This window comes from Spermophilus citellus, assembly GCF_964194105.1.
Source record: "Spermophilus citellus genome assembly, chromosome: 3".
Lineage (NCBI taxonomy): Eukaryota > Metazoa > Chordata > Mammalia > Rodentia > Sciuridae > Spermophilus > Spermophilus citellus.
Window position 1 is genome coordinate 72,714,315 of NC_138184.1, and position 26,183 is coordinate 72,740,497.

Sequence of the window (26,183 nt, forward strand, 5' to 3'; positions counted from 1 at the left end):
AATGGCATGTTGAGGCTTAGATATTTTGTTAGGGTACCATTGCACCAGAAAAAGAACCCAGGTGGAGCAAAGGTTAAGGAAGAAATTCGAACAATCTGGTCACAGGGTGCTGAACCTGAGGAAGTATAGCAGCAAGAGAAATTCCCTGATGAGTTACAAAAAAGAGGTACTTCCTCAAAGGCTGGAGAGGGAGGTCCTTGGGGTCTAGATGAGGTATTGAGCGGAAAATCAATGGGAATCACAGTTAATGGAGTACGATCCAAACCTGCGCAGAAAAACAATCTGAAATGTTATTCACTTTGGACAAATTGAGAAGCTGAAGGCCCTGATGTATTAGGGCCATCCATGAGAAAGGGTCAGCTTTAGGATGGGCAACTGCATCCAGCTGGTGTTGGAGTTCCTTCCCTTGTTCCTGGATGGTTATGTGATTTTGAGGGAACCCTTTTATATAAGTTCTCCATATTCTGATAGAGGCTGAGGGATGCCTGGCAAAACCCCATGAATAAAATTTACCATCAACACTAGAAGCCCATTTTGGGTTCCATGGGTCCCAAATAGTTAATTTGGTGTATGCTCGATTCTCATAGCAAGGCTTATCTAGAAAGCGTTTTTTGCATGAATTATAAGGGCACCTGCCATAGGTGTCAGGCCAGCGCTTACAAGATTCCTCAGTTTGGTCTGATATGAAATGTAGCATTGCTAAACATAAGTGGGATGAGGCGGCTCAGTTGAATCCAGTAACAAGGGTGACCGCCCGGTTACAGCCAGTGAAAGGGCAATCGCCTTGGCCCATAAACTGAGAGCGGGTGGTGCCATCTTGTTGCCATGTCGCTTGGATGTAGAAGCGCCATTTGTGGGTTGGGATAGAAGCTTGAGAGAGATTAATGATTAGTAACAGGAGAGGGTTGGCAAGAAACTTTGAGTTTGGTGGGCCCCAGCATGGTGGAAGTATGACTGTCTGGGGTCCCTGTCCAGCAAGGTTCCAACGACTGAGGATGCAGCTGTCAAAGTGAGACTGCGTCACTCAGTTGAAGAGAGTCCAATTTAGTTCCTGGTTGTGTTGGGACAGAGATAATGGATGGCATAGGAAGACACCGGTCTGCATGTTCCCTTAGGAGTTTGTATAGAAGTGTGAGATTAGGCAGGTAGGACACAAGGGGAGGAGGAGTGATTGGAAAGCTTTGGTTGATTAAGAAAGGGCACCCATGGAGTAGCTCAAAGGGGGCTAAGGCCTGAGGGGACTCTAGGAGTTGCCTGAATTCAGGTGAGGGCCAATGGCAAAAGATTGGGCCAGGACAGTCTGAGTTCAATAGCAAGTTTGGTGAGATGGTCCTTGAGAATGCCATTAGTCCTGTCAACCCTACCTGAGGATTGGGGTCGGTGGGGGATGTGGAGCCTCCAGGTGATGTTGAGGCCTTTGGAGACTAGCTGAAGAACCTGCGAAATGCAGGCTGGACCGTTGTCTGACTGGATGAAGGCAGGAAGTCCGAACTTGGGAATGATCTGCTCAATGAAGATGGAGGCGACAGTGTCAGCAGTTTCCCTGGAGGTAGGGAAGGCTTCTATCCAACTGTGAGAGAGTGCTATCCCCAAGTCACAAGAAGTTAAATCCTGTATCAAGGCCTGACCAAAGAGGTAGGGACTGCCCCTGAAGCTTCGGGGTAGGACTGTCCATGTCAGCTGTTGAGACCTAAAGGAGGTAGGGTCTTCCCATGTGAAGGGAAAGAGGTAATAAGAGCCAAGATGCAGAGGCACTGTAAAGAAGGCAGCTTTAAGATCCAGGACAGTAAAGTGAGTGGTCAAAGGGGGAATATGAGAAACAAGAGTGTGAGGGTTGGGAACCACCAGATAGATGGGAATAACTGCCTCATAAATTAGGCGGAGGTCCTAGACTAAGTGATAGGCTCCTGAGGGTTTGCGTACCAGCAATATGGGAGTGTTGTGGGGGGAGTCTTGAGGATGCGAAGGAAACTTAGTTTAGTGTTTCAGCTGGATATGAACTGGCTTGTGGTGGAATGATATGACCGGCGTAGAGATGTCCCAGACCTGGGGATCAACTAGATCAGGGGGCAATGGCACAGTAGGTTTCGGCACCAAGATGTCAGATCAGGCAGGGTGAGCAGCCACCAAAGAAGGCAGATTTAAAAGGGCCACCAAATGAAGCTTTATTGAGATCTCACTCCCGGGAGAAACTTGATCAGACCCACAGAGTGGACAGGGGAAGGGTCTGAGGAGAAACCGCATGGAAGCTCAACTGACTGGACTTTTATGGGGCTTACAGCAGGAAGGGAAGGGCTTGGGACAGGAAAAGGTGTTTTGAGGGTCCCTTGTCCCCTTGGAGTTGGTCAGGGGAGTTGGCTGAACTCCAGGATTGGCCAGGGGGTCCTGCTGATTGACAGGCATGGTTCAGGAGATCTCGCTGATTGACAGGCATTTCTTTCTTTTTTTTTTATTTAAATAGTATATTTATTTACACTAACCACATAGATATGTTAGAATTAAAAACATTAAATTTAAATACCAGAGGCATACATATTTTGCAACTTCAAAGTTCTTATCCTTTTTATTAAATTAATGTACACTACTAGAGCTAAATTGTGTCTAAAAGATAATTGTGGGAAAATTATGTGAGCTTTAAATCACATTTGCTTCCAAAGATAACTTTTACAAATTTGTAATTTTAAATAAAGATCTTAATACACCCAACTCAGTTTCTTAATTTAGTCAATAAATACTTTAACTTGAATACTGTGTATGAGGGAAAACAATGATCTGCTGTCAATGAACACATAATAGCAAGCCAAGAAAGACAATGAAAAAACATTTTTGATAAAATACTTAAAAATGTTTTTTGGATACTTCCTCTCATCAGAAAGGAAGAGAAGAACCAGCAGAGAGAGATATTGTCCTATAACTTTTTCTTATAAGGGACTTAATGTGAAAAGCCACGCAAACTAAGCAGCATAAAAAATATAGCGTCTTTAAAAGAATATTAATGAAAACTTACAGTTATTCATACTTGTTAACTTTTTAATTCTTTAAATATCCTACAATTGTTTTGAAAATATAACTATCCTGTCCTACCAGTCCTCTCCCCACTCATGGAGAAATTTTTATCTACTTTATCACATCAGTTTCTTTCTTTTTTTTTTTTTTTTTTTGATCTTGACATATCATACATTTGATTCAAATAGGGTATGAATTCTCATTTTTCCACGTGTACAGATTGCAGGATCACATTAGTTATACATCCATGTGTATACATACAGCAATAATAGTGTCAGTTCTGCTGCTCTCCCTATCCCCCCCTCCCTTCCCCTCCCATCACCTCTCTCTACCCAATCTACTGTAACACTTTTCTCTCTCTCTTTTTTCCCTTCCCCCTCACATCATCGCATATGTATTTTGTGTAACAATAAGGGTCTCCTTCCATCTTCCGTGCAATTCCCCTTCTCCCTCCCATTCCCTCCCATCTCTCTTCCTTGTTTAGTGGTAATCTTCTTCTCATGATCTTCCTCCCTACTCTGTTTTGAGTCACCTCCCTTAAATCAGAGAAGACATTCGGCATTTGTTTTTTAGGGATTGGCTAACTTTGCTTAGCATAATCTGCTCTAATGCCATCCATTTCCCTGCAAATGCCATGATCTTGTTATTTTTTAGTGCTGCATAATATTTCATTGTGTATAAATGCCGCATTTTTTAATCCATTCATCTATTAAAGGGCATCTAGGTTGGTTCCACAGTCTAGCTATTATGAATTTTGCTGCTATGAACATTGATGAAGCTGTGTCCCTGTAGTATGCTCTTTTTAGGTCTTTTGGGTATAGTCCAAGAAGGGGAATAGCTGGGTCAAATGGTAGTTCCATCCCCAGCTTTCCAAGAAATCTCCATACTGCCCTTCAAATTGGCTGCACCAATTTGCAGTCCCACCAGCAATGTACAAGTGTACCTTTTCCCCCATATCCTCACCAGCACTTGTTATTGTTTGACTTCATAATGGCTGCCATTCTTACTGGAGTGAGATGGTATCTTAGAGTGGTTTTAATTTGCATTTCTATGATTGCTAGAGATGTTGAGCATTTTTAAATTGAAGGCAGTCCCTCTAAAATCTGGAATAAGACAGGGATGCCCTCTCTCACCACTTCTATTCAACATAGTTCTCGAAACACTGGCCAGAGCAATTAGGCAGACGATAGAAATTAAAGGCATAAAAATAGGAAAAGAAGAACTTAAATTAGCACTATTTTCAGATGACATGATCCTATACCTAGAAGACCAAAATGTTCTACCAAGAAACTTCTAGAACTAGTAAATGAATTCAGCAAAGTGGCAGGATATAAAATCAACATAAATCAAAGGCATTCCTGTATATCAGTGACAAACCCTCTGAAATGGAAATGAGGACAACTACCCCATTCACAATATCCTCAAAAAAATAAAATAAAATACTTGGGAATCAACCTAACAAAAGAGGTGAAAGACCTTTACAACAAAAACTACAGAACCCTAAAGAGAGAAATAGAAGAAGACCTTAGAAGATGGAAAGATATATCTTGTTCATGGATAGGCAGAATTAATATCATTAAAATGGCCATATTACCAAAAGTACTCTATAGGTTTAATGCAATGCCAATCAAATTCCTAATGGCATTCCTCGTAGAAATAGAAAAAGCAATCATGAAATTCATCTGGAGAAATAAAAGACCCAGAATAGCTAAAGCAATTCTAAGCAGGAAGAGTGAAACAGGTGGTACAATGATACCAGATTTTAAACTATACTACAGAGCAATAGTAACAAAAATAGCATGGTACTGGTACCAAAACAGGCGGGTGGACCAATGGTACAGAATAGAGGACACAGAGACCAATCCACAAAATTACAACCATCTTATATTTGATAAAGGTGCTAAAAGCATGCAATGGAGAAAGGATAGCATCTTCAACAAATGGTGCTGGGATAACTGGAAATCCATATGCAACAAAATGAAATTGAATCCCTTTCTCTCGCCATGCACAAAAGTTAACTCAAAATGGATCAAGGAGCTTGATATCAAATCAGAGACTCTGTGTCTGATAGAAGAAAAAGTTGGCTCCGATCTACATATTGTGGGGTCGGGCTCCAAATTCCTTAATAGGATACCTATAGCACAAGAGTTAAAATCAAGAATCAACAAATGGGACATATTCAAACTAAAAAGTTTTTTCTCAGCAAGAGAAATAATAAGTGAGGTAAAAATTTGTTCCTACATCCTGGGAACAAATTTTTACCCCTCACACATCAGATAGAGCTCTAATCTCCAGAGTATACAAGGAACTCAAAAAGTTAAACAACAAAAAAACAAATAACCCAATTAACAAATGGGCCAGGGACCTGAACAGACACTTCTCAGAGGAGGATATACAATTAATCAACAATTGACAGGCATTTCTGCCGGCACCTGATTGATGTTCCTTTCAGCTCCGTCTGCTTTGTTCTAAGTCACCACCAAGTCGCCACCACTGACCTAATATTTATGTTCTTAGATCTGTGTTCTATAATTTTCTTTCCTTGAAATGTCCTTTGCTGTATTGGCATCAGAGTTAGTCAAGCCTCAGGAAATGAGCTAGGCAGTGTTCCTCATCTTTTATTTTTAAATTTAATTAACTTATAAAACAATCTCTGTTTTTTACATAGTTTGTCTAGTCCATTCACTTTAATTTAATTGTTGAAATTATTGGCTCCAAGTCTACATATTTTTTTTTACTTTTATCTCTTTTTTCTCTGTCCCATATCTTTTTTTTTTTTTTTTTACCATTTTGCTTCACCTTTCATACTATATTTGGGATAAATCAGTGGTCTTTAGTATTCACTTTTTCCCCACATTTGCTGGGTTTTTTATTCTAATTTGTTATACATGATGGCAGAATGAAATTTATTTCATATTATATATAGAGAGTACAATTTTTCAAGACACTGATTGTACACAAAGTATTTTGTCAGACTCATTCCACCATCATTCCTGTCCCTTTTTCCTCTCCTTTCCCCTCCCTCCCTTTTGCCCTATCTAAAGTTCCTCCATTCCTCCCACGCTCCCCAGCCAATCGCCATTATGAGTCAAGTTCCTCATATCAAAGAAAACATTCAGCTTTTGTTTTGGGGGGATTGGCTTACTTCACTTACCACTAAATTCTCCAACTTCATCCATTTATCTGCAAATGCCATGATTTTATTCTCTTTTAATGCTGAGTTATTTTCCATTATGTGTATATATCAAAGTTTCCCTGTCCATTCATCTACTGAAGGGCATCTAAGTTGGCTCCATAATTTGCCTATTGTGAATTGTGCTGCTACAAACATTGATATGGCTGTGTCCCTGTAGTATGCTGTTTTTATGTCTTTTGGATATAAACCAGGGAGTGAGAGAGCTAGGTCAAATAATGGTTTCATTCCAAGTTTTCCAAGGAATATTTGAACTGATTTCCAGAATGGCTGCACCAATTTGCAGTCCCACCAGCAATGTATGAGTGTGCCTTTTTCCCTACATCCTTGCCAACACTTATTGTTGTTTGTATTCTTGATAGCTGCCATTCTGACTGTAGTGAGATGAAATCTTAGTTTTGATTTGCATTTCTCTAATTGCTAGAGAAGCTGAACATTTTTTCATATGTTTGTTGATTGATGGTATATCCCAAGTGTCTGTCCAGTTCCTTGGCCCATTTATTGATTAGGTCTTTTTTGATTTTTGAATGCTTTATATATCCTAGAGATTAGTACTCTATCTGATGTGCTTGTGGTAAAGATTTGCTCCCATTCTGTAGGCTCTCTATTCACCTCACTGATTGTTTCTTTTGCTGAGAAGAAGCTTTTTAGTTTGAATCCATCCCACTTATTGATTCTTCACTACAGGAATTTTATTAAGAAAGTTGGGGCCTAATCCAACATGATTGGGCTTACTTTTTCTTCCAAGGTCTCTGGTTTAATTCCTAGGTTCTTGATCCACTTTGAGTTGAGTTTTGTGCATGGTGAGAAATAGACTTAATTTCATTTTGTTACATATGGATTTCCAGTTTTCCCAGTACCATTTGAAGAGGCTATCTTTTCTCCAATGTACATTTTTGGTGCCCTATCTAATATAAGATAACTGAACTTATATGGGTTAGATTCTGGGTCCCCTATTCTGTACCATTGGTCTACATTCTATTTTGGTGCCGATACCATGCTGTTTTGTTACTATTGCTCTGTAGTATAGTTTTAGGTCTGGAATAGCCATACCACCAGCTTCACTCTTTTTGCTAAAGATTGCTTTGACTATTTTGAGTCTCTTATTTTTCCAGATGAATTTCATGATTGCTTTTTCTATTTCTATAAGGAATGCCATTGAGATTTTGATTTGATTGCACTATAATATGCATTTTTAATTTATCACAGTAAAACTTAAATTAGTAATACATTATTTTACATAAAGAGAAGTTACATTACAGTATAATTCCATTTATTTTAATTTCACCTATTATGAACTCTATATTTTTGCCCTAGGGGCTAGGGGTGTGGCTCAGTGATAGAACACTTGCTAAGCATGTACAAAACTCTGGGTTCAGTGCCCAGTACAGAAAAAAAGAATATATATATATATATATATATATATATATATATATATATATATGGTGTAGATGGACACAACACAATGCCTTTATTTTTATATGGTGCTGAGGATCAAACCCAGTGCCTCATGCATGCAAGGCAAGTGCTCAACCACTAAGCTACAACCCCAACCCCAAGAATATATTTTTGCCCTAAGCAGTTTATAAATCTTTAAAAGAAGTTTATAAAAGTAGTATTTTATGTGCACACAAATTTACTCATCAATCATCATCTATATTATTAATTGGGATCATTTACTTTAGCCTAAAGAGCTCCCCATACTCCTTCAAATAAATTGTTTTTTATTTTCTGAAACTGTGTGTGTGCTTGCCTTTTATGTATAAATAATTTCATTGGATAAAACATTCTCAGTTGACATTTTTTTCTTCACACTTTTAGATTATATTCTGTTATCTTCTTGTTGCCATTGTTTCTGATGAGAGGTTAGCCAAGATTTTTTCTATTGTTACCATGAATGAAATGTGTTTTTGTTGTTGATGCTTTTTATATTTTGTTTTCAAATAAGTATGACCCTCTTTTTTTTTTATCCTTTCTGGAGTTCACTGAGTTTCTTGGATCTCAGAGTTGATGTGTTTCTTCAATTTTGAAAACAAGATGTGGCCAATCTCTCTTTAAATGATCCTCCTGTTCCATTCTTTTCTGTTTCTAGAACTTCGATGACATATATGGTAGACCAGTGATGCTCAAAATATTCTTTTGGGAACTTCAGGGACACCTTTAGAATATCTATAGGATTTTTTTTATAAGAATACTCTTGTAAGTGTCTGATGGAGTTTTCCAATAACTACATAATATTTGATATTAGTACAGAGTGAATGATAAAACCAATATGAGAATCCAACTATCCTCTGTTACATTAAAGAGATTTTGAAAACTTGAAAAATAGCATTTCTCACTAAGGATTTTGTGTCAAGGTGATATATATATATATATATATATATATATATATATATATATATATATATATACACTATATCTCCATGTTACGGGTTGTAGGCTCCCCCCTCAAATATAATATGTTGAATTCCTAACATCAGCCTGTTAGTGTGTAATCTTACTTGGTGATAGAATCTTTATAAAAGACACTAGAGGTCTTAGTAGGTCAAAATAATGTTATTAGGGTAGACTCTAATTCAATATGACTCATATCCTTATAAAAAGGAAAAATTTGGAGAAAGACACACACGCACATTTAGAAAGTGGTGTGAAAATGTAGGCAGAAATTGACAATGATGCTTCTAAAGCCAAGAGCCAAGAAAGATTGCCTAATCACCACATCTATGAGAGGGTCATGGAACAGATTCTTCCTCATCACCCTTGAAAGAAACCAACCCTTCTCTTACCTGCTGTGTTAAACTATGTGATATTGTCCCACTAATCTGCAATTTTTAAATTTCTTTCATTTTTATTCTCACTTCTACTGACCCATTTATATCAACAATTTTTTTTCAAGTTGGTTCTTTATATGTATCGATTTCTCTTCTGAGATTCCCCTTGCACTCTCCTGTTTATCTTTTCTTATTCATAATAGTAGTGTCAAACACTTTGTTAATTTCATCATTTGAGTAATCTGTGAATTTGCTCAGTTTTTTAATCTTGTATGAGTCATATTTCTCTGCCTTTTGCATGTTCTATTGGTCACTGTAAATGTTGATGCTTTGAAAAGATTCTGAACTCTGTTATCTTCCTCTAAAGAGTCTTGAGCAATATTCACGTAGACGGTTAAATTGCTCACCTTAATCCTGTGGAAGCATCATTATAGGCTTTTAAAAATAAGTCTATTTTAGTTTTTCCTTTAGTCCTGAGGTATGGCCCTCTGTCTTGGGCTATAATCTTTACCCCTTAGGAATGAACATTGGTGGTTCCAATGGAAAGTGTATTTAACAAGTCCAGGGGCTGGGGATGTGGCTCAAGTGGTAGCGCGCTCGCCTGGCATGCTTGCGGCCTGGGTTCGATCCTCAGCACCACATACCAACAAAGATGTTGTGTCCTCCGAGAACTAAAAAATAAATATTAAAAATTCTCTCTCTCTCTCTCCCCCCCTCTCTCACTCTCTCTTTAAAAAAAAAAAAACAAGTCCATTGGTCAGATTTGAATGTCAAGTTCTATTTAAATCTCTACTCTTCTTTTTTTAAGGTCCAATCAATGCTTTCCCTTGGGTTCCTTGGAGTCTTGTACAATTAGGAGCCACACAGGATTTTAGTAGCTTCTGGATTTTCCCTCTCAATTTAGAATGACTCCGGAAGCTCTAAACTGATCTCTGTATCTTCAACCTATTCAGATTATTGCTTTTTGCTTGAGATCTATTCCCTGTGCAAATTTGTAATAATTCTTTCTCATCCTCTGCCCCCTCCCCTTCTTCCTTTCCAACCCCTTCCTCCTTCTTTTTCACTGAGGATTGAACCCAAGTGGGGGGCTTTATTACTGAGCTACACCCAGTCCTTTTTATTGTTTTGAGACAGGGTCTCTCTAAGCCTACATAAGTTGGTCTACATAAGTTGCTAAGATTGCCCTCAAACGATGACCAGCTCAAGCCTGGAATTATTACTGGCAAAAATTAATTTATTTGCTGACACAAGTTAATTTGCAATTATTGAAAGAAGTATTGAGAAGATTTTTATAGGTTGAGAATCCATATATTTAATGTAATAAGACAAGACATCATTTTGGGAGGCCATGCTTGCACGTGATTGAGTTACCTCCCAGGATGGACGAAAGATGCTCTTTGTGTTAAGAGCTTCCCCCACCCTTCTTGGGTCAAGGGCTTGTCTATATGGAGGTGTGCCTGACCACAGCCCCTGAAGACCCAATCATCTCACCTGACCTTGGGACATTGCCTCCTTAATCTTCATTGAATGGGATTTTCCCCAGAATTTTTTTGTTCCCCAATAAAAGTCCACTCCCTGGCATTTTCTCTCTCTCTCTCACTAGCCTCTTCAGTAAACCTCGCTACTTTAATGGGTAGCTAGAGGCTGGAGGTATGAGAAGCCAGAAGCTGTCCTGGAACTGGTTTAAAGGTAATTAGAGTCTGTCTCTTTAATTTAACTCCCTTAGGATATCCCACATATAAAGTTTGTGCTGGTCATGGGCTAAAATCATTATTATATTTTGGTCTTTAAAATCTTCCATTTACAGATCAGGCATATGCCTGTAATCCCAGCACAAGTTTGAGGCCAGACTTAGTGAGACCCTGTCTCAAAATAAAAAGTAGAAAGGAACCAGGCTGTAGTTCAGTGGTAGAGCACTTGTGGGTTCAATCCCTAGTACCAAAAAATAAAATAAAATAAGTACATAAATAAATAAAATCTTAAATCTAGAAAAATGTTTTAAGTTTAGAATGGCATAAGGCCCATATTTCTGTGGAGCTTCACATAGCTCTGCTAGTCAGCCCTCTAACTTTTACATGGATGGGGAACTCTTGAGTCAGAATGTGACTTGGGATTTCTCTTTATCTTTCTGAGAACTTTAGGCTGAACTTAAATATCAAATATTGATTTAAGTGCCTTGCCCAGCACTGTACATCCTCACCTATATTGGACATAAACGTTGTCACACAGAACAAACGCAGGCAATCAGTCATAGAAGATACTATGAACCATTCACAATCACATATAGATGAACATACGGAGAGGCATTTGCAGAAATATACACCTATACCTTCATTCAGATCTGTGTGACCATGGTGAGACACTTACCGTACACATGAACACATGTGGAGAGCAGTGACAGAAAACGGGAGAGCAGTGTCTGAAATTGGGGTCTCTGATTACCTCATGGCTGTGGCATGTTCAATGCCTGGGAAAGTTTCTGTGCAAAGGCACATGATGTGATAATGCCCTCCATGAGGAGGCTCTGTGCTAAAGTCTTATCAGCCTCAACCTTAATCGCAGGCACACAGCTCCTGGGAATAGAGGAACTTTCTTGCTAGACAACCACAATGTTTCACCAGTTCCATTACTCCTGAAACTTCCAACCTAACAGTAACTTTAATCAATGGACTTTCTTGAGAGCTACACAAATATCCTAATACTGCACATTGCAACTGTGGAATATAACTGCGGAATAAGCTGCATAATGTTGCTAACTCTGTAACTTCCATGAATACAAAGAATAATGTTTACATAGTCTTTAATCTGATAATGAGACATATATAAAGATTGCTGGTGTAATTCTTTAAACCTACTTCTCCATCAGATAGCAGCACTCCATCTGACCTCAGCTGTTATCTTCAAAATCTGCATCTTTGAGTCTTCATTTTTCTTATCCTCTTTTGCCTCTTGCTGGAACCTACTAGATTGTCTGTGCTAGTCTTGGGAAACACATATGTGTGAAGACTCTGGCTAAACCATTAAATCAAATTAGACTCATAAGCAAGCACACAGGTGCACACATTACCCTCCCATGTGCAGAGGATGCCACACACATCCCAGAATTGTGAAACAAGCCACAGGCAGCCTCACAGACTCACCTATGCATAAGCACATGTGTATACTATTTCTCAGAAGCACACTTAGATGGTGAGACAGATAAAAAAAATGTGAGGTAAAAGCCATATAGTCATAAATGAACTTAATGGTTATACATAAATATATAAACACATTGACCTGTAAGATCCAGAGACACAAACATACAATTTCACATTATGTGGCCAACAGTCATATGCCAACACACACACAAATCAGACTTGTGAGACTCAATCCCATACACATGTAGGTTCACATATATCAAAAACCCCACAGTACCAGCCAACACACAGAGTCACAATCAGACTTGTGATGAACAAATGTGCAGTTTTACTCTCCTGTCCTGGGGTTGAACACAGTGCTATTGGACACTGTTATGCACTCAACAGGAGAGGTCTGGGTATAGTTATGCCAAAATGGGCAATGGACAGAGTGCTTAAGTTGGGGTCAAGGTGGGAGTTTGATGGGTTTTGAGTCTGTACCTCCCCAACCCCAACCCATACAGATTCTCACTAGAAATCTGGTAATAATCTGGAGTTATTCAGCCTCTCCCTGGCTGTGTGGCTCAGGACAAGTTACCCCAACTACCTCTTCAACAGTTTCTTCTCTCTTAAAGTAGGTAATAACAGCTAACAAACTTATTGAGAATTCTGCCAGAATTCAGTTCTTGGAAGTGTAACCAGGAAGGAAAGACTTACTGCTTGTGGAGCACCATTAAAACTCAGGAGAGAGGGCTGGGATTGTGGCTCAGTGGTAGAGCACTTGCCTAGTATGTGTGAGGCACTGAGTTCGATCATCAGCACCACATAAAAATAAATCAATAAAATAAATGTCTATCAACAACTAAAAAAAAAAAAAAAAAAACTCAGGAGAGAACCAGGGGCCATGGTGCATGCCTCTAATCCCAGCAACTCCAGAGGCTGAGGCAAGAGGATTGCAAGTTCAAAGCCAGCCTCAGCAAATTAGCCAGGCCCTAAGCAACTTAGTGAGACCTTGTCTTAAAAAAATTAAAAAGGGCTGGGGATGTGGCTCAGCAATTAAGTGCCCCTGGGTTCAATCCCCGTTACCAAAAAGAAAAATCAAACAATAACAAAAACCCCAACAACTCAGAAGTCAGGCTGAGGAAGAAAAGTAAGTTTAATTCAAAGCTGGCTCTGAAGAAGAGAAAGGAGACATTTTTCCTCATATCTCTTTCTTTAGAAACTTAGGAGACAAAAAGCTTTTGTGTAAGAGAGGCACAGTGGGACAAAAGGCAGGAAATATACATATGTAGATTTAGCTTGGCTGTGTTAATCAGAAACATGTTCCAGTCTCAAGTTTCCCAGTGCCCATCCTGTGGGGGGCGGGGGGGCAGCCTCTCAGCCTCCATTTGGAAGTTAAAACAATTTGGAGCTTTGAATTTAATTTCAAAGGCGGGGGTGGGAGTGGGGGTTGGTCTGCTTCAGAAATATGTCTTGCTTATGGCTGTGAAAGACCCCAGCCCCATAACCTAAGGCCCGATTATAAAAAGTAGAAAGTATGCAGTAAACAGGTGAGCTCACCACATGACCTGTTAGAAAGGGCACCCTGACCACATCACAGGACATGCTTGAGCAAACTGGGATCATAAGCAGGAACAGGGAGGAAACACAATGTAAACCTGTGAGATTGATGAGTTTTTCGGGAACCTATAGTGAAAAACAAGTTTATCATAGTGAAAAACAAGTTTACCCTTTAAGTGACCTGTACGTTGGATTCAAAGGGACCAATGAGACACCTGTTACTGTGCTAGGCGGGAAACAACTCCTTTTTCCCTATAAAAGATCTGTACCCCAAAGCCCGGTGTGCCAGTTCACCAAAGCTTCGGCTGAGGTTTTGCTGTGCACCCGCAGGCGCCTGTGTATTAATAAACTTGCCTCTTGCTTTTGCAGCCAGTGTGACGCTAGTTCTTTTGGACGGGGGATTTGAGGGTCTGGGGGTCTTTTCAGCTGTTACTATTATTAACCTTATCCTTGGGTCCCCACCCAGATTCTCCTTCAACTGCACCAGAGGGTAGACTGTGCTTAGAGCCATCTGGCCTAATAACAGGGTCTGAGATTCTCCCAAATCTGAGGGCAGGCCTCAGGGGTCTGGCTGCAGGAGGAACACCGGGGACAGCCCTGAGAAATCCCTCGAGAGCTGACCCACCACCTTCAGTATCCGTAGGGTCAGAGGCCTGGGCCTTTCTTACAGATGGATGTGGGCAGTAGTCCAATCTCCTCCACCTGGAGACGTGGAAGAAATCACAATTCCCGTCTTCTCGGGCACCAACCACTATCTACTCCTGCAATTAGATATTTACACATCCGCGCTCTACTGCCCCCCTTAGAGCTGTACAGCGCCTTTCACTGCTAGCGCTCTACAAGTACGGAACGCTCGGGGGTCGCCCCATAAATTCATTTCCCATAAAGCTGTGCTACAACGCCCGACCGGGCTGGGTCTCCTAGGCAGTTCGGATACCCGGAGCCCTCTGGGAAATGGAGTCACCGCCTGTGCGCCGCAAAGGCTCTTGGGAGATGTAGTTCGCATCCGTTCTGCGCAGGCGCAATTTCCCGTGGTGGTCGCTGGGCTGCTCTTTGTGGCTGTCTCTGTCCTTTTGTAGGAGGCCGGTCTGCTCTTTCGCCCGTCCGTGCGACAGTTCATCGGTCTCTCCCTCCGTCTCCAGGTCCATCTGTCAACCGTGTTCCGTGACCCTGGCTCTTGGCGGCCGAGCCCGAGGCCTGGGTCTGGTCCCCGAGCGAGTCCCGAACGCGAATTCTCCTGGAGGAGTGTGTGACGGGGTGACAGGGCGTACGTGTGATGGAGCCTGAGTGTGAGCCCAGCTTAGATGTGGGTGTGTCTGTGGGCTGGTGTGCTGGAGCGCGAGCCCAGCGTGGGGTGCAGTGTGTTTGCTGAGCTTGTCTGAGCCCAAGTTCAGCCCGGGCGCGGAATGTTGCCGCTGTGAGCACGTTTGCGCCCCAGCGAGGCTTCCCTGCAGGGCCGCTGTCCCTGAGCCCTGGGACCCTCCACTCTGGACCTAACCTGGGATCCGGGAGGCTACAGAACTGCCCACCACTCTCCCGGGGAATGCTGCGGAGGGCCGCTATGGAGACTCTGGCCCTGAAACCAGAGGAGACAGGTACAGCTTTGCTCTTTTAGACTGTGGGTTTATGGATTTTTCACTTGAGGAAACTGACACTCAGAGAGGTCAGGCTATTTTCCAACAAATCCCAGCAAATCAGTCCCCCTGCTTCTTCATCGTGGGCTACCATTTGTTCTCACTCTCCAGCATGCTGATGGAAGGAAAAGAATGCCAGTGTTTTCCTCCTTAATTAAAGTATCTGGGATGCTGAGGAAGAATTAACCCAGAAGCTGTATTAATTAAATTGTGCCAGATATTGGGGCTTGCTCCCCACAGGACCTAGCTGGGTGGTTCCTGCCTTCTCTCTGATTCCTGCCTATGCCAGGGCTGTGTGAACTTTAGCTCAGCCATGAGGCTGGTGGCTGGACAGAATAGCCCCCTTTGACTCATTTCTTCAACCCCAGCTCTTTCCACTCAGGACCCTGCTCTTTCCCCCAAAGAAAATCCAGAGGATAAATCAGATTGGAGTCTCCTAGCAGCCAGATCTGAGGTGAGTAGTGTCTTTTCTTTCTTATTTATGAAAAGGGTTGGCCCATTATTTTTCTTTCTCTGCATCTTCAGTCAGCCATGGACCTCCCCTACTCCCCACAAGGGATCTACTGTCCAGTCTTCAGGAAGCTCTAGATAGTGAGAACAGGTCCATTTGAAGAAACTCCAGATGACTCCCCAGGTGTACACAAGATGAAGTCTCATGAATGTTCCTTCCAGCTTAATTCAGTCCAATGAGTGGGAATGCCCAGGTACTGTTCTGGGAGCTCTGAGTAGTGGTTTTAATGAAGCCCTGAACAAATTGATGACAGCCCACATGAAATCACTTTGATCTCTTCACATATGAGTTAGGGCTTTTTGCAAGTCTGGGGAATGGTTGGGGAGTTTGCTGTGAAGGAATCAGACATGGACAGGTGGAAGCACTGGGGTAAGAGTGGTGATAGCAGGCTCATTCCTGTGTGCTTTTCTGTGCACCAGGCCCCTGGCATGAGGCTTTCAGGGAAAAATCTGGAGGTTTAGAGAATCCATGGGCTCAATTACGAATTGGTCTTGAGGCTACTTCTTTAGCCAAGTAGGGCCCAGATCCTTCCTTTTACAGCTTTTGGACTTTTCACCTCATTTTGTTCTGCCACCAAAACCACTCCTATCCCTGTGATAGAATTTACAGGGGTGCATGGGACAGTGTAAAGTCTGCAGGATTGATGGTCCTTTGATATCTTTTTAAAATTTTGTGATTCTGTTAATCTTCCACTTTAAAAGAGTTAAGATCTGATGATAAAAAGATAGAACACTGATTTTACAGAAAGCTATAAAACAAGCTGGGCCAGGCGTGGTAGCACATGCCTATAACCCCAACGACTTAGGAGACTAAAGCAAGAGGATTGCAAGTTTGAGGCCAACCTTGGCAACTTAGGAAGACTCTGTCTCAAAAAAGGACTGAGGGGCTGGGGTTGTGGCTTAGTGGTAGAGCACTTGCCTAGCACGTGTGAGGCCCTGGGTTCGATCCTCAGCACCACATAAAAATAAATAAATAAAATAAAGATATTGTGCCCAACTACAACTAAAAAATAAATAAATAATTAAAAATAAATAAAAGGACTGAGATGTAGCCCAATGGTAGAGGGCCCCTAGATTCAATCCCCAGTACTGCAAAATAAATAAGTATTGTGAGACAAGTCTAGAGTCTGGGAAGTGTTAGAATGCTGTTAGTTCTATGAGATACTCAAGAGACATGACAGTCAAGTGCAGTGCATGATCCTTGATTGGGCATAGATTTTTAAAAAAATTGATAAAAGTTTGAAAAAAGGACATTTGAAAATGGACTGTATCTTAGAAATGATCTTTGCTCTGAAATCTACTTTAATATTAATATAACTGCCTTAGTTTTCTTTGAATTAGCATTTGCAGGTTTTTATCTACCCTTTCATTTTCAACCTATTTTTGTCTTTGTATTTAAAATGGGTTTCTCTAGCTGGCATGTAGTTGGGTCTTACTCTTCCCCTTCCCTCAGTCCAGGGATTGAACGTGCTAGGCAAATGCTTTACCATTGAACTACCTCTCTAAGCCAGGTGTCATGTTTTTTATCCAATTTGACAATCTCCACCTCTTAGTTACTGTAAGTAATTTTTAGACCATTTACATTTAATATAATAATTAGTATGGTTGGATTTCTATCTGCCATTATACTATTTACTTTTTATGTATTGTATCTGTTTTGCTTCTCTATTTTTTCCCCTTCTTTGGAGGTAAACCTATTTTAGTATTATTATAATATTGGTTTTCTTAGATTTCTTAAATATTTCTATGATTCATCATGGGAGGCAATGAAAACACCAGGCATCAGTTTGATTCTTTCAAGGATCAAAGCACATGCATAAGGCCCTGGGCTCAATACCTAGCACTGTAAGCACACACACAATAAAACCACTGCTATCCAGATATGGTAGCACATGCCTGTAATACCAGCTTCTCAGGAGGTTGAAGCAGGAAGATCACAAATTCAAGGCCAAAGTTTGAGATTCTTAATCATGGAAAGCATAGCTCTCACTCAGGACATATTAGAGCAGCCATGTTCAGATTTCAGGGTATGTTGTGTTATTAGAGCACCACAGTGTCTATTCAACCTAACCTAGTTCAGAATGCAGAGTAGGAGGTGCATGCCAATTCTGAGCTCCCCACATACCCCAGGGTTTTAGCCCATCCATGGTCAGTATCTGTAACATAACTTTCCATGATTAGCAGAAGGTCAGCTGAGGTTAACACTATAATTATGAGGTCCTTAGTCAATCTGTGGTTTTCTTGGAATCATGAACACAGAATCTTTCTTCCTGGATGAGTGAGAAAATATGTCATTTCAGGAATCAGTGACTTTCAAGGACGTGGCTGTGGACTTTACTCAGGAGGAATGGGGTCAGTTGGACTCCCCTCAGAGGGCCCTATACAGGGATGTGATGCTGGAGAACTACCAGAACCTTCTTGCCCTTGGTAAGATGGCTCCCTGGGCATATGCTCTTGGTCTTCTTCCATGTGGTAGATGTTACCAAGAATCTCTTCAGCACCAGTGCTGGTACTGGACATGGCATGACTTGGAAAACTGGCCTCTGCCTCAGGACACCTGGTCACAGGTTAAGCCACTCCAGAAGTCCCCAGAGTGTGGTATGGTAGCCAATGGCATCCTTGCTTAGAATTGGGACTGGCCCTGGGGCAAGGATCGTGGAGGAGATGGAGAACTGCTTAGGGGAAAAAGGATAGGACTTTTAACCCATCAGCCCTGGAGCATTCCTCAGGTGAGAACGGAGGATGTAATGTGGGGTCTTCAGAGTCATGCACTGCCACTTGGGTCCCCTGAGGCCCCCCACCACTTTGGGGCCTAGAGAACTTAATGTTTCTTGGAGATGTTACACCCTTTGCAGTCTCTTGTCCTGATTCATGAATCGTTTTGTGAGGTTGGCTCAGTTTGAGAGCCATAGTACATCTAGCCCTGACAATTTCTTCTCTATAAGCAGGGTCTCCGGTTTGCAAGCCAGATGTCATTTCCCATCTGGAACGAGGTGAGGAGCCATGGCAAGTGCACAGCAAAGTCACTGGAAGGACTTGTTCAGGTGAGCAGATAACAAAGGTAGAAGAGAGCTGGTCCTTCCCCATGCCTTTTCTAGAACCTCCCACCACCTTCCTCCCTCCATTTTTTTCTTCCACAAGCATTGGCACTGACTGTGTGCCAGGAAACTCCTCTTAGCTCTGTCTTTGTAAAGGCTTCCATTGGTCACCTAGGCATGGGTGTCTGCTGAGGTTTCGCCCTTTCCTCCATGTCCCCTCCTCTACTTCCAATCAATAGCAAAGAGAATTTTAGCTTCTAAAATATATTTCTGCTTCCTGTTCATCCTCAGAGCCACAATGCTAGTCTGAAATTGCCATTATTCTTTCTGTTAATCACATGATTTCCTGCTGATCAACTTCTGCTCCAACCTCTTTACACAGCACCAGGTCCATCATCATAATGCATCTTTATGCTAGGCATGGTGGCATACACCTGTAGTCCCAGTGACTCAAGAGGCTGAGGCAGGAGGATCCAAGTTTGAGGCCAGCCTCAGCAAATTAGTGATGCCCCCAGTAATTTAGTGAGACTCTGTTTTAGTCAGCTTTATCGCTGCTGCAACTAAAAGACCCAACCAGCACAACTGCAGAAGAGAAAAAGGTGTATTTGGGGGTTCATGGTTTCAGAAGTCTAAGCCCATGAACAGCCAACTCCAATCCTCTGGGCTTAAGGTGAGGCAGAACATCAAGGCAGAGGGAAGCAGCTTACGTGGTGATCAGGAAGCAGAGAGAGACTCCACACACCAGATACAAATATATATCCAGAGCTGTGCCCCAATTCCCCCCTTCTCCAGCCACATCTACCTCAGTTACCACTCAGTTAATCCCTATAAGGGGATTAAATCACTGATTGGATTAAGACTCTTACAACCCAATCATTTCTCCTCTGAATCTTCTTGCATTATCTCACATGAAAGCTTTTGGGGGACACCTCCTTTCCAAACCATAACGGACCCTGTCTCAAAATAAAAAATAAAAATGGCTTGAATGTATCTCAGTGGTAAAGCATTCCTGGGTTCAATCCCCAGAACCAAAAATAAGAAGATGCACTGGGTATATCATATTGTCCTCTGTGTAGAAAGTCTTCCTTGCCCAGAACCCTATGTGTCAGGTATCTCATCATCCAGCACCTGTCCTTGTTGCCAGAGCCACCTCTTGGCCTTCCCTCCTCCTCCTGTTTTATTCTCTTTTTCCTCTTAGATGCACTGTTACCTTGATGATAGGTTCTTCTCCTTTTCCTTTACCTGGCTGCCTACTGTCCATCCTTGCTGAGCCAGTTCTGCCTGCCCAGCTCCTCTGAACAGTTTTAGGGCCCCACACTGCACTACAATGCAGCTGTACCCACTGTGCTACACTGTTCTACTTGAAGCTATTGGGGAAGATAGAAATAAAATCTTGTACTAGTCCAGAACACTTCTCTATAGATATAGAAGGGGAAAAAAACTTCATTATTGAATGAGTGTTTAATCCAATGCAGTGCCTCTCACACATATCAGTTGTCTTTGTCTTAGGAAAACTGTTGACTTTTTATATCTTGTTGACAAGCAGGAAATTACCTCCCACAGAGACAGGGAGACAGGATGCCACCCTCTTCCTCCATGTTCAGATTTCACAGTGACTCCAAGAAAGATGTGTTCCAGGATATAGAGCTGGCAAGAGACTTACTGTACTTCTAAAAAGATGTACATGCATCTTAGAAATAGACAAAGTATTTACATTCCCAAGTTTCTAAAGGAAATGCTAAAGAGAGGTGGGGAAGAGGGAATCCTTTTTCCCTTTTGGCATCAGGGAAATTTTAATTATTTTCAGACTCCTAAGTACACCCACCTCCTGACCTGACACATAATAGTCAATTAGTGGACTTTTCAATGATTGAATCATATCCTGATTCTTAGACTCCCTGAGCTTTGCCTCTTTCTCAGCCCCCTGGTACTCATTTGAAGCTACCCTTTTTGGGACTCCCTTGGCTTCTCACTTGGCTGGTTCTTCATGCTCTCTAGCAGCTTCTTCCCATTTCCTCCTCCTCTTCCCTTTTTTTGTGTCTTGTTCAAGTAATTCATTCTGGAGGCTCTCTTTTGTCCCTCAAGCTCTTTGATTCTTTTGGTTTCTACTTCCTTTCCTGGGCTTTTCTGCATCTCCAGGTCAGCTCTTCAGTATACTCACAGAAAATTCCTTTTTCAATCTCTGACAGAGTGGGAGCCTATGCCAGAGATGAAGGAGGAATCTTCTCAACAGCAGAACCTTTTCCAAAAAAACCCATCCCTGAAGCCCATCGTGGAGCAGTTGAAGAGGACCAGCCTTCACAGCACCAGTCCAAGTGGGGCACGGGCCTGGGTAACCCAGGAAGATACTCTTTGTAGAAATGAGGCTGCCCTGTGGAAGGGAGTGCTTACCAATCATGGGGACATCTCCACGGAGGAGAGCAACTGGGGGCATAATGAATCCAAGGAGGGTTTTCCCCTTGGGTGCACCCGCTTCACCCAGCAAAATGCCCCTACAGAAGAACACTCTCCTGCCAGGTGCACCAAGGACATTCATTCAGCTGAAGGTATAGCTAAAGACCATCGGAGGACATGCACAGGGAAAAAGTCTTTCAGGTCAAGTGAGTGTGGGAAAAACCCACCAGCAAACAGACCACAGGGGGCTCAGGCTGGTCTTTTCATGTGCAACGAGTGTGGGAAAACCTTCCCACAGAGTGCATCTCTCACGATACACCAGCGCTGGCACAGCCGTGAGAAGGCTTACAAATGCAATGAGTGTGGCAAGGCCTTCACGTGGAGCACCAACCTCATTGAGCACCAGCGGATCCACACAGGTGAGAAACCCTTCTTCTGCAGTGAGTGTGGGAAAGCCTTCAGCTGCCACTCGTCCCTCAATGTACACCACCGCATCCACACAGGAGAGAGGCCTTATAAGTGCAGCACCTGTGAGAAGGCCTTCAGCTGCAGCTCACTGCTCAATATGCACCTGAGAGTGCACACTGGGGAGAAGCCCTACAAGTGTGGTGAGTGTGGCAAGGCCTTCAACCAGCGGACACACCTGACCCGGCACCACCGCATCCACACTGGTGAGAAGCCCTACAAATGTAATGTGTGCGGCAAAGCCTTCACTTGCCACTCGTCCCTCACTGTGCATGAGAAAATCCACAACGGGGATAAACCGTTCAAATGCAATGAATGTGAGAAGGCCTTCAATAACCGTTCACGCCTCACTCTCCATCAAAGAATACACACAGGAGAGAAGCCATTCAAGTGCACTGATTGTGGGAAAGGCTTCAGCTGCCATTCATACCTTATTGTGCACCAGAGGATCCACAGTGGGGAGAAGCCCTTCAAATGCAATGAGTGTGGGAAAGCCTTCAGCTCCCACTCTTACCTCATTGTACACCAGAGGATACACACTGGAGAGAAGCCCTTTGATTGCAGCAAGTGCTGGAAAGCCTTCAGCTGCCACTCATCCCTCATTGTGCACCAGAGGATCCACACTGGAGAGAAGCCCTATAAATGTCATGAGTGTGGCAAAGCATTCAGCCAGAACCATTGTCTTATTAAACATCAGAAGGTTCATTCTGGAGAGAAATCCTTTAAATGTAATGAATGTGGTGAAATGTTTAACTGGAGCTCACACCTCCTAGAACACCAGAGACTGCATGATGATGAGAAGCCCTTTGCCATCAAGTTCAACAGACATTTGCTGAGCACCTACTATGTGCCCGGCAGTCTTCTGGGTGCAGAGGACACTGGGGTGGGTGATGTGGACCAAATAAATGCACTGGATGTGGCAAAACTGTTATGTGTGGTGCAGCCTCCACCCGGCAGGAATTTTCCCCTAGGGAGCAAACATGGTGATTAAGGTGAGGTGCTCTTGGTCACAGAAGCCACTTCCTGAGTTACCTAACAAGGAAGGTACTGTCACTTCTTCAGGGCTCCTAGAGCCAGATTGTTTGTTCCTCCAGATATAAAAACCTTACCCATCACCCCCGAGCAGATTCATAAGCCAGGAAGGGATACACTTTCCAAGAAGAAACATGGGGCCATTCAAGGATGTGCCATCATCCTGTTTTCCTTGATAGGTCTGGAGGTCATTCACAAGGGAGATCTTTCCTGCCAATAAGAAGACATATCAACTTGGAGTCCTTGGATTGGCTCCTGACATAATTTCCATCAGGAATTTCCTCTGTAACCTGTTATATTCATACTAATCATAATAAAACAGAAGAATTACAAACACTATTACTTCCATGTGAACATTATTGTGTTTTAGGAAGGGAAAATAACCTTGGATGGTAGGGATTTGGAAAAAGGCAAATTTTCTGGACTTATGTGAGTAGCTGTCCTGTGGAGTTATCTGTTAGGGACAGCTCAGTGTCCATTTAATAGGTGATATATTTCTCAGTTCTTTTCAAAACAAAGATTTCAGTCAGGAGACATAGAAAAAGCATAAAGGGTTTATTTAGGGAAATGAAAGTATGCTAACATTCCTGGGGTATCCCAAGAGAAGAATGGTGTGGAGTTTTCCACCTGGTTATTATTTTATATTTGGTCTGGAAACCTCCCCCATGTGTTGTATACTTGGGGTGGTTATCCTGGTTTCTCTATCCCATAGCTTAACGCCTCGGTACTCTGTGCTGCTCCAAAGTTGGAAAGTCCCTTAGGTTGGTTTCACCCATTTCTCTTTAGTTTTAAGAAGACAATATCTGAGGAGGTGGTTTATAGGTAGGGTTTTTTGTCTCCTAGGTGGAGTAGTTTTTTTTGTCACTCAAAATGAATAAGCCTTATTTTTCTTCCCCCAATGTTAGAGTCCAGCTCCGGCAGGGGGTCTCAGGATGGTGAGGAGTCTCGAAAGCAGGTGGAGAAACAACACAGACACAAAAGTGAAGATGCTGAATCCCAATCTTTAGAACTCGTGCCGTGGTTTTGGAAAGTGGTTAACTTGAAAAGAGAGGCTACTAATTTTAATCAAACAAGAGTAAGAGCACAAACCACTGTGCACAGGAACAAGAACAAGTTGCCCAGTACTAAGCACTAGTCTGTCTTCTTAATATTAATTTTTTTCTCTAGATTTTAATTTAATTTCTCAAAAACTTCCTAGACTGTTTTTCCTACAGGAGGTTTCTCATTAAACATTAACAATTTACATTCCACAGGTAAATCATTGCATTTAGAGCAAACAGATTTATTCTTTTTTTTTAAATTTTTTTTAATATTTATTTTTTAGTTCTCGGCGGATACATCATCTTTGTTTGTATGTGGTGCTGAGGATCGAACCCGGGCCACACGCATGCCAGGCAAGCGCGCTACCGCTTGAGCCACATCCCCAGCCCCAGATTTATTCTTTAGAAGTAGTTGCATTAATTAGGAAAGTCATGTTTTTTCCTTCATACTTAATGGTCATATGAGAAGTCACAACTATACTTATTAAAGGAATACAAAAACAAACCAGCCCATTCCCAGAAACATACTGCACTCCTCCAGAGGATGGATGTCTTGCGCCATCCACCTCAGTAGGGCCTTGCCATTGCCTGAGTCAGGGGAGGGGCACAGCACCTCAACCCCCTGCTCATGTCTAACTACTTATTCTAACATCCCTACAGCATTCTCTACACAGCCCCATATCACTGTAGCCAGGTCCTGACATGTCAACATCATGCCTAGGCATTTAGTCCCCAGTGGAAAATTAGGAGCACCCAGGCAGATGCCCAATGTGTCTGAGGAAGATAGTACATGGGGACAGATGTAGGTAGAAGCTTGCCTTCGGTGTGGTGGAGTGCTGGGTGGGCCAGGCATTCAGGCTGTGGAAGCTGCCCTGCAGGATCTCTTCTTGCAAAATTTAGCTTGAGTTAGAGGAGAAGCCCTTCTGTAGGGCCCAAGGGGGCCATTGGCTCCATGGCTGACTCACATGGGGCTATTGTACAATCCTGGGTAATAGAAGCCCTTCCCTAGCTCAGTGGTATAGTGACTCTGGCTTCAGTCCCCAGAACCATACAAAATAAATTAATTAATTTCTAAAAATTTAAAAAGAAAGAAGTCCTGAAGCTGGGGATACTCAATGGTAGAGTTCAGTGGTGAAGTATGTCTGGGTTCAACCCCCAGTACTGCAAAAACAGTGGGCTGGGAATGTAGCTCAGTGGTAGAGAGCACTTGCCTGGGTTCCTTCTCAACACAAGAAAAAAAAATCAATATAGGAAAAAGGCCTATGAGTCAAAGTACTGAGGAAATCAAGCATAAATTTCCAGGTATCTCCACCCAGTGGAGTTACAGAGAGATGTGCTTAATTCCCTCAGTACTAATATAAGAAAACATATGCAAAGTCTGCCAACTAGAGAATCCCACCCCAGCTTAGGTTCCTGGGGTCCCTAGGGAGTGTTGGCCATATAGGCATGCAGAGTGGAAACCTAGGGACTATCATCTTATCAGGTTATAACTGTAAAACCAAAGTTTAAGATGAAACTCAGTTGTCTGCTCCTGTTGACACGTGGGGTCTGTGTAAGCTGCATCCTCTGCAGCCAAGAAAGCCCATTGTAGTGTTAGCAGCTAAACAGCAGGGGATACCTGCCAGTGTCAGTTCCAAGGATTGCAGCCAGCCAAGCTGGATTTTTCTCCACTACTAACAAGTAGCATGTTGCATTTCTTAATGATTGGCCATTGGTGTTCTGCCAATTTCTTTTTGAGTTTTTGTCTCAGAAATTTGAAAAATGAAACAATGGGCAACAGAAAGCAAGAGAGAAGGGAGTAGGATCATGTTAAAAGATGAAAAGAGAACTCTCACAAGGTAACTGATTACAGGTTGCCACTTAAGTGTACTACTCTCAGAGGTTATATAGCTACTGGGTAGGAACACTGACCAATATCTATGCTACTCAGGGTTAGGAAAGTACCAATGCTATTGGTCAAAATATATGCTAATCAGTTCTTGGAAAAGTACCCACTCAATTGGTGAAAATCTATGCTAAACAGGTATTGGGAATGCTATTGGTTTGGCCATGACCTTCCAATTAGCTGTACTCTTCACCCCTTGAGTTTGAACTTGTAGCCTTCATGCAGATTCACCTTCACTTCTGTTTTTACCAATGCTCCAGAACAAAGTTTTGGCTGGAATGTTTGGAATATTTCTGGAGATTAACCTCATGGAATGGCCTTTTCATTAAGACAAAAAACTTTAATTGGAGTCCCATTACCTATCCTGTCTCCCGCCCCCCCCCCCCCCCCCCCCCCGCACCCACCCCACCCCGGCTCTGAAGAAGTGTCCTTAACTTCACTTGGGGGAAAGGAGCAATGACAGCTCAGGCTATTTAAGGCTGAAAATGGGAATTGAAAAGGGATGGCAGTCAAGGGCTGGGGATGTGGCTCAAGCGGTA

The 26,183-nt window shown here is 42.4% G+C and overlaps 1 protein-coding gene across 6 annotated transcripts; it reads left to right on the top strand.

Moving 5' to 3' along the window:
* The first annotated feature begins 14,077 nt into the window (after window positions 1-14,077).
* Window positions 14,078-23,048, top strand: ZNF74 (zinc finger protein 74). Of its 6 annotated transcripts, none has more exons than XM_081288094.1 (6): window positions 14,078-15,241; window positions 15,649-15,734; window positions 15,806-15,984; window positions 18,091-18,217; window positions 18,736-18,834; window positions 21,018-23,048. In XM_081288094.1, the coding sequence occupies exons 3-6, from the start codon at window positions 15,967-15,969 to the stop codon at window positions 22,676-22,678; spliced, it is 1,905 nt and encodes a 634-aa protein (XP_081144220.1). In that variant the 5' UTR covers window positions 14,078-15,241; window positions 15,649-15,734; window positions 15,806-15,966; the 3' UTR covers window positions 22,679-23,048. The 6 variants fall into 6 exon arrangements, with proteins under 6 accessions (XP_081144220.1, XP_081144222.1, XP_081144221.1 ...); XM_081288096.1 differs by having other exon boundaries at window positions 18,739-18,834; XM_081288095.1 differs by having other exon boundaries at window positions 15,663-15,734.
* The last annotated feature ends 3,135 nt before the right edge of the window (window positions 23,049-26,183 follow it).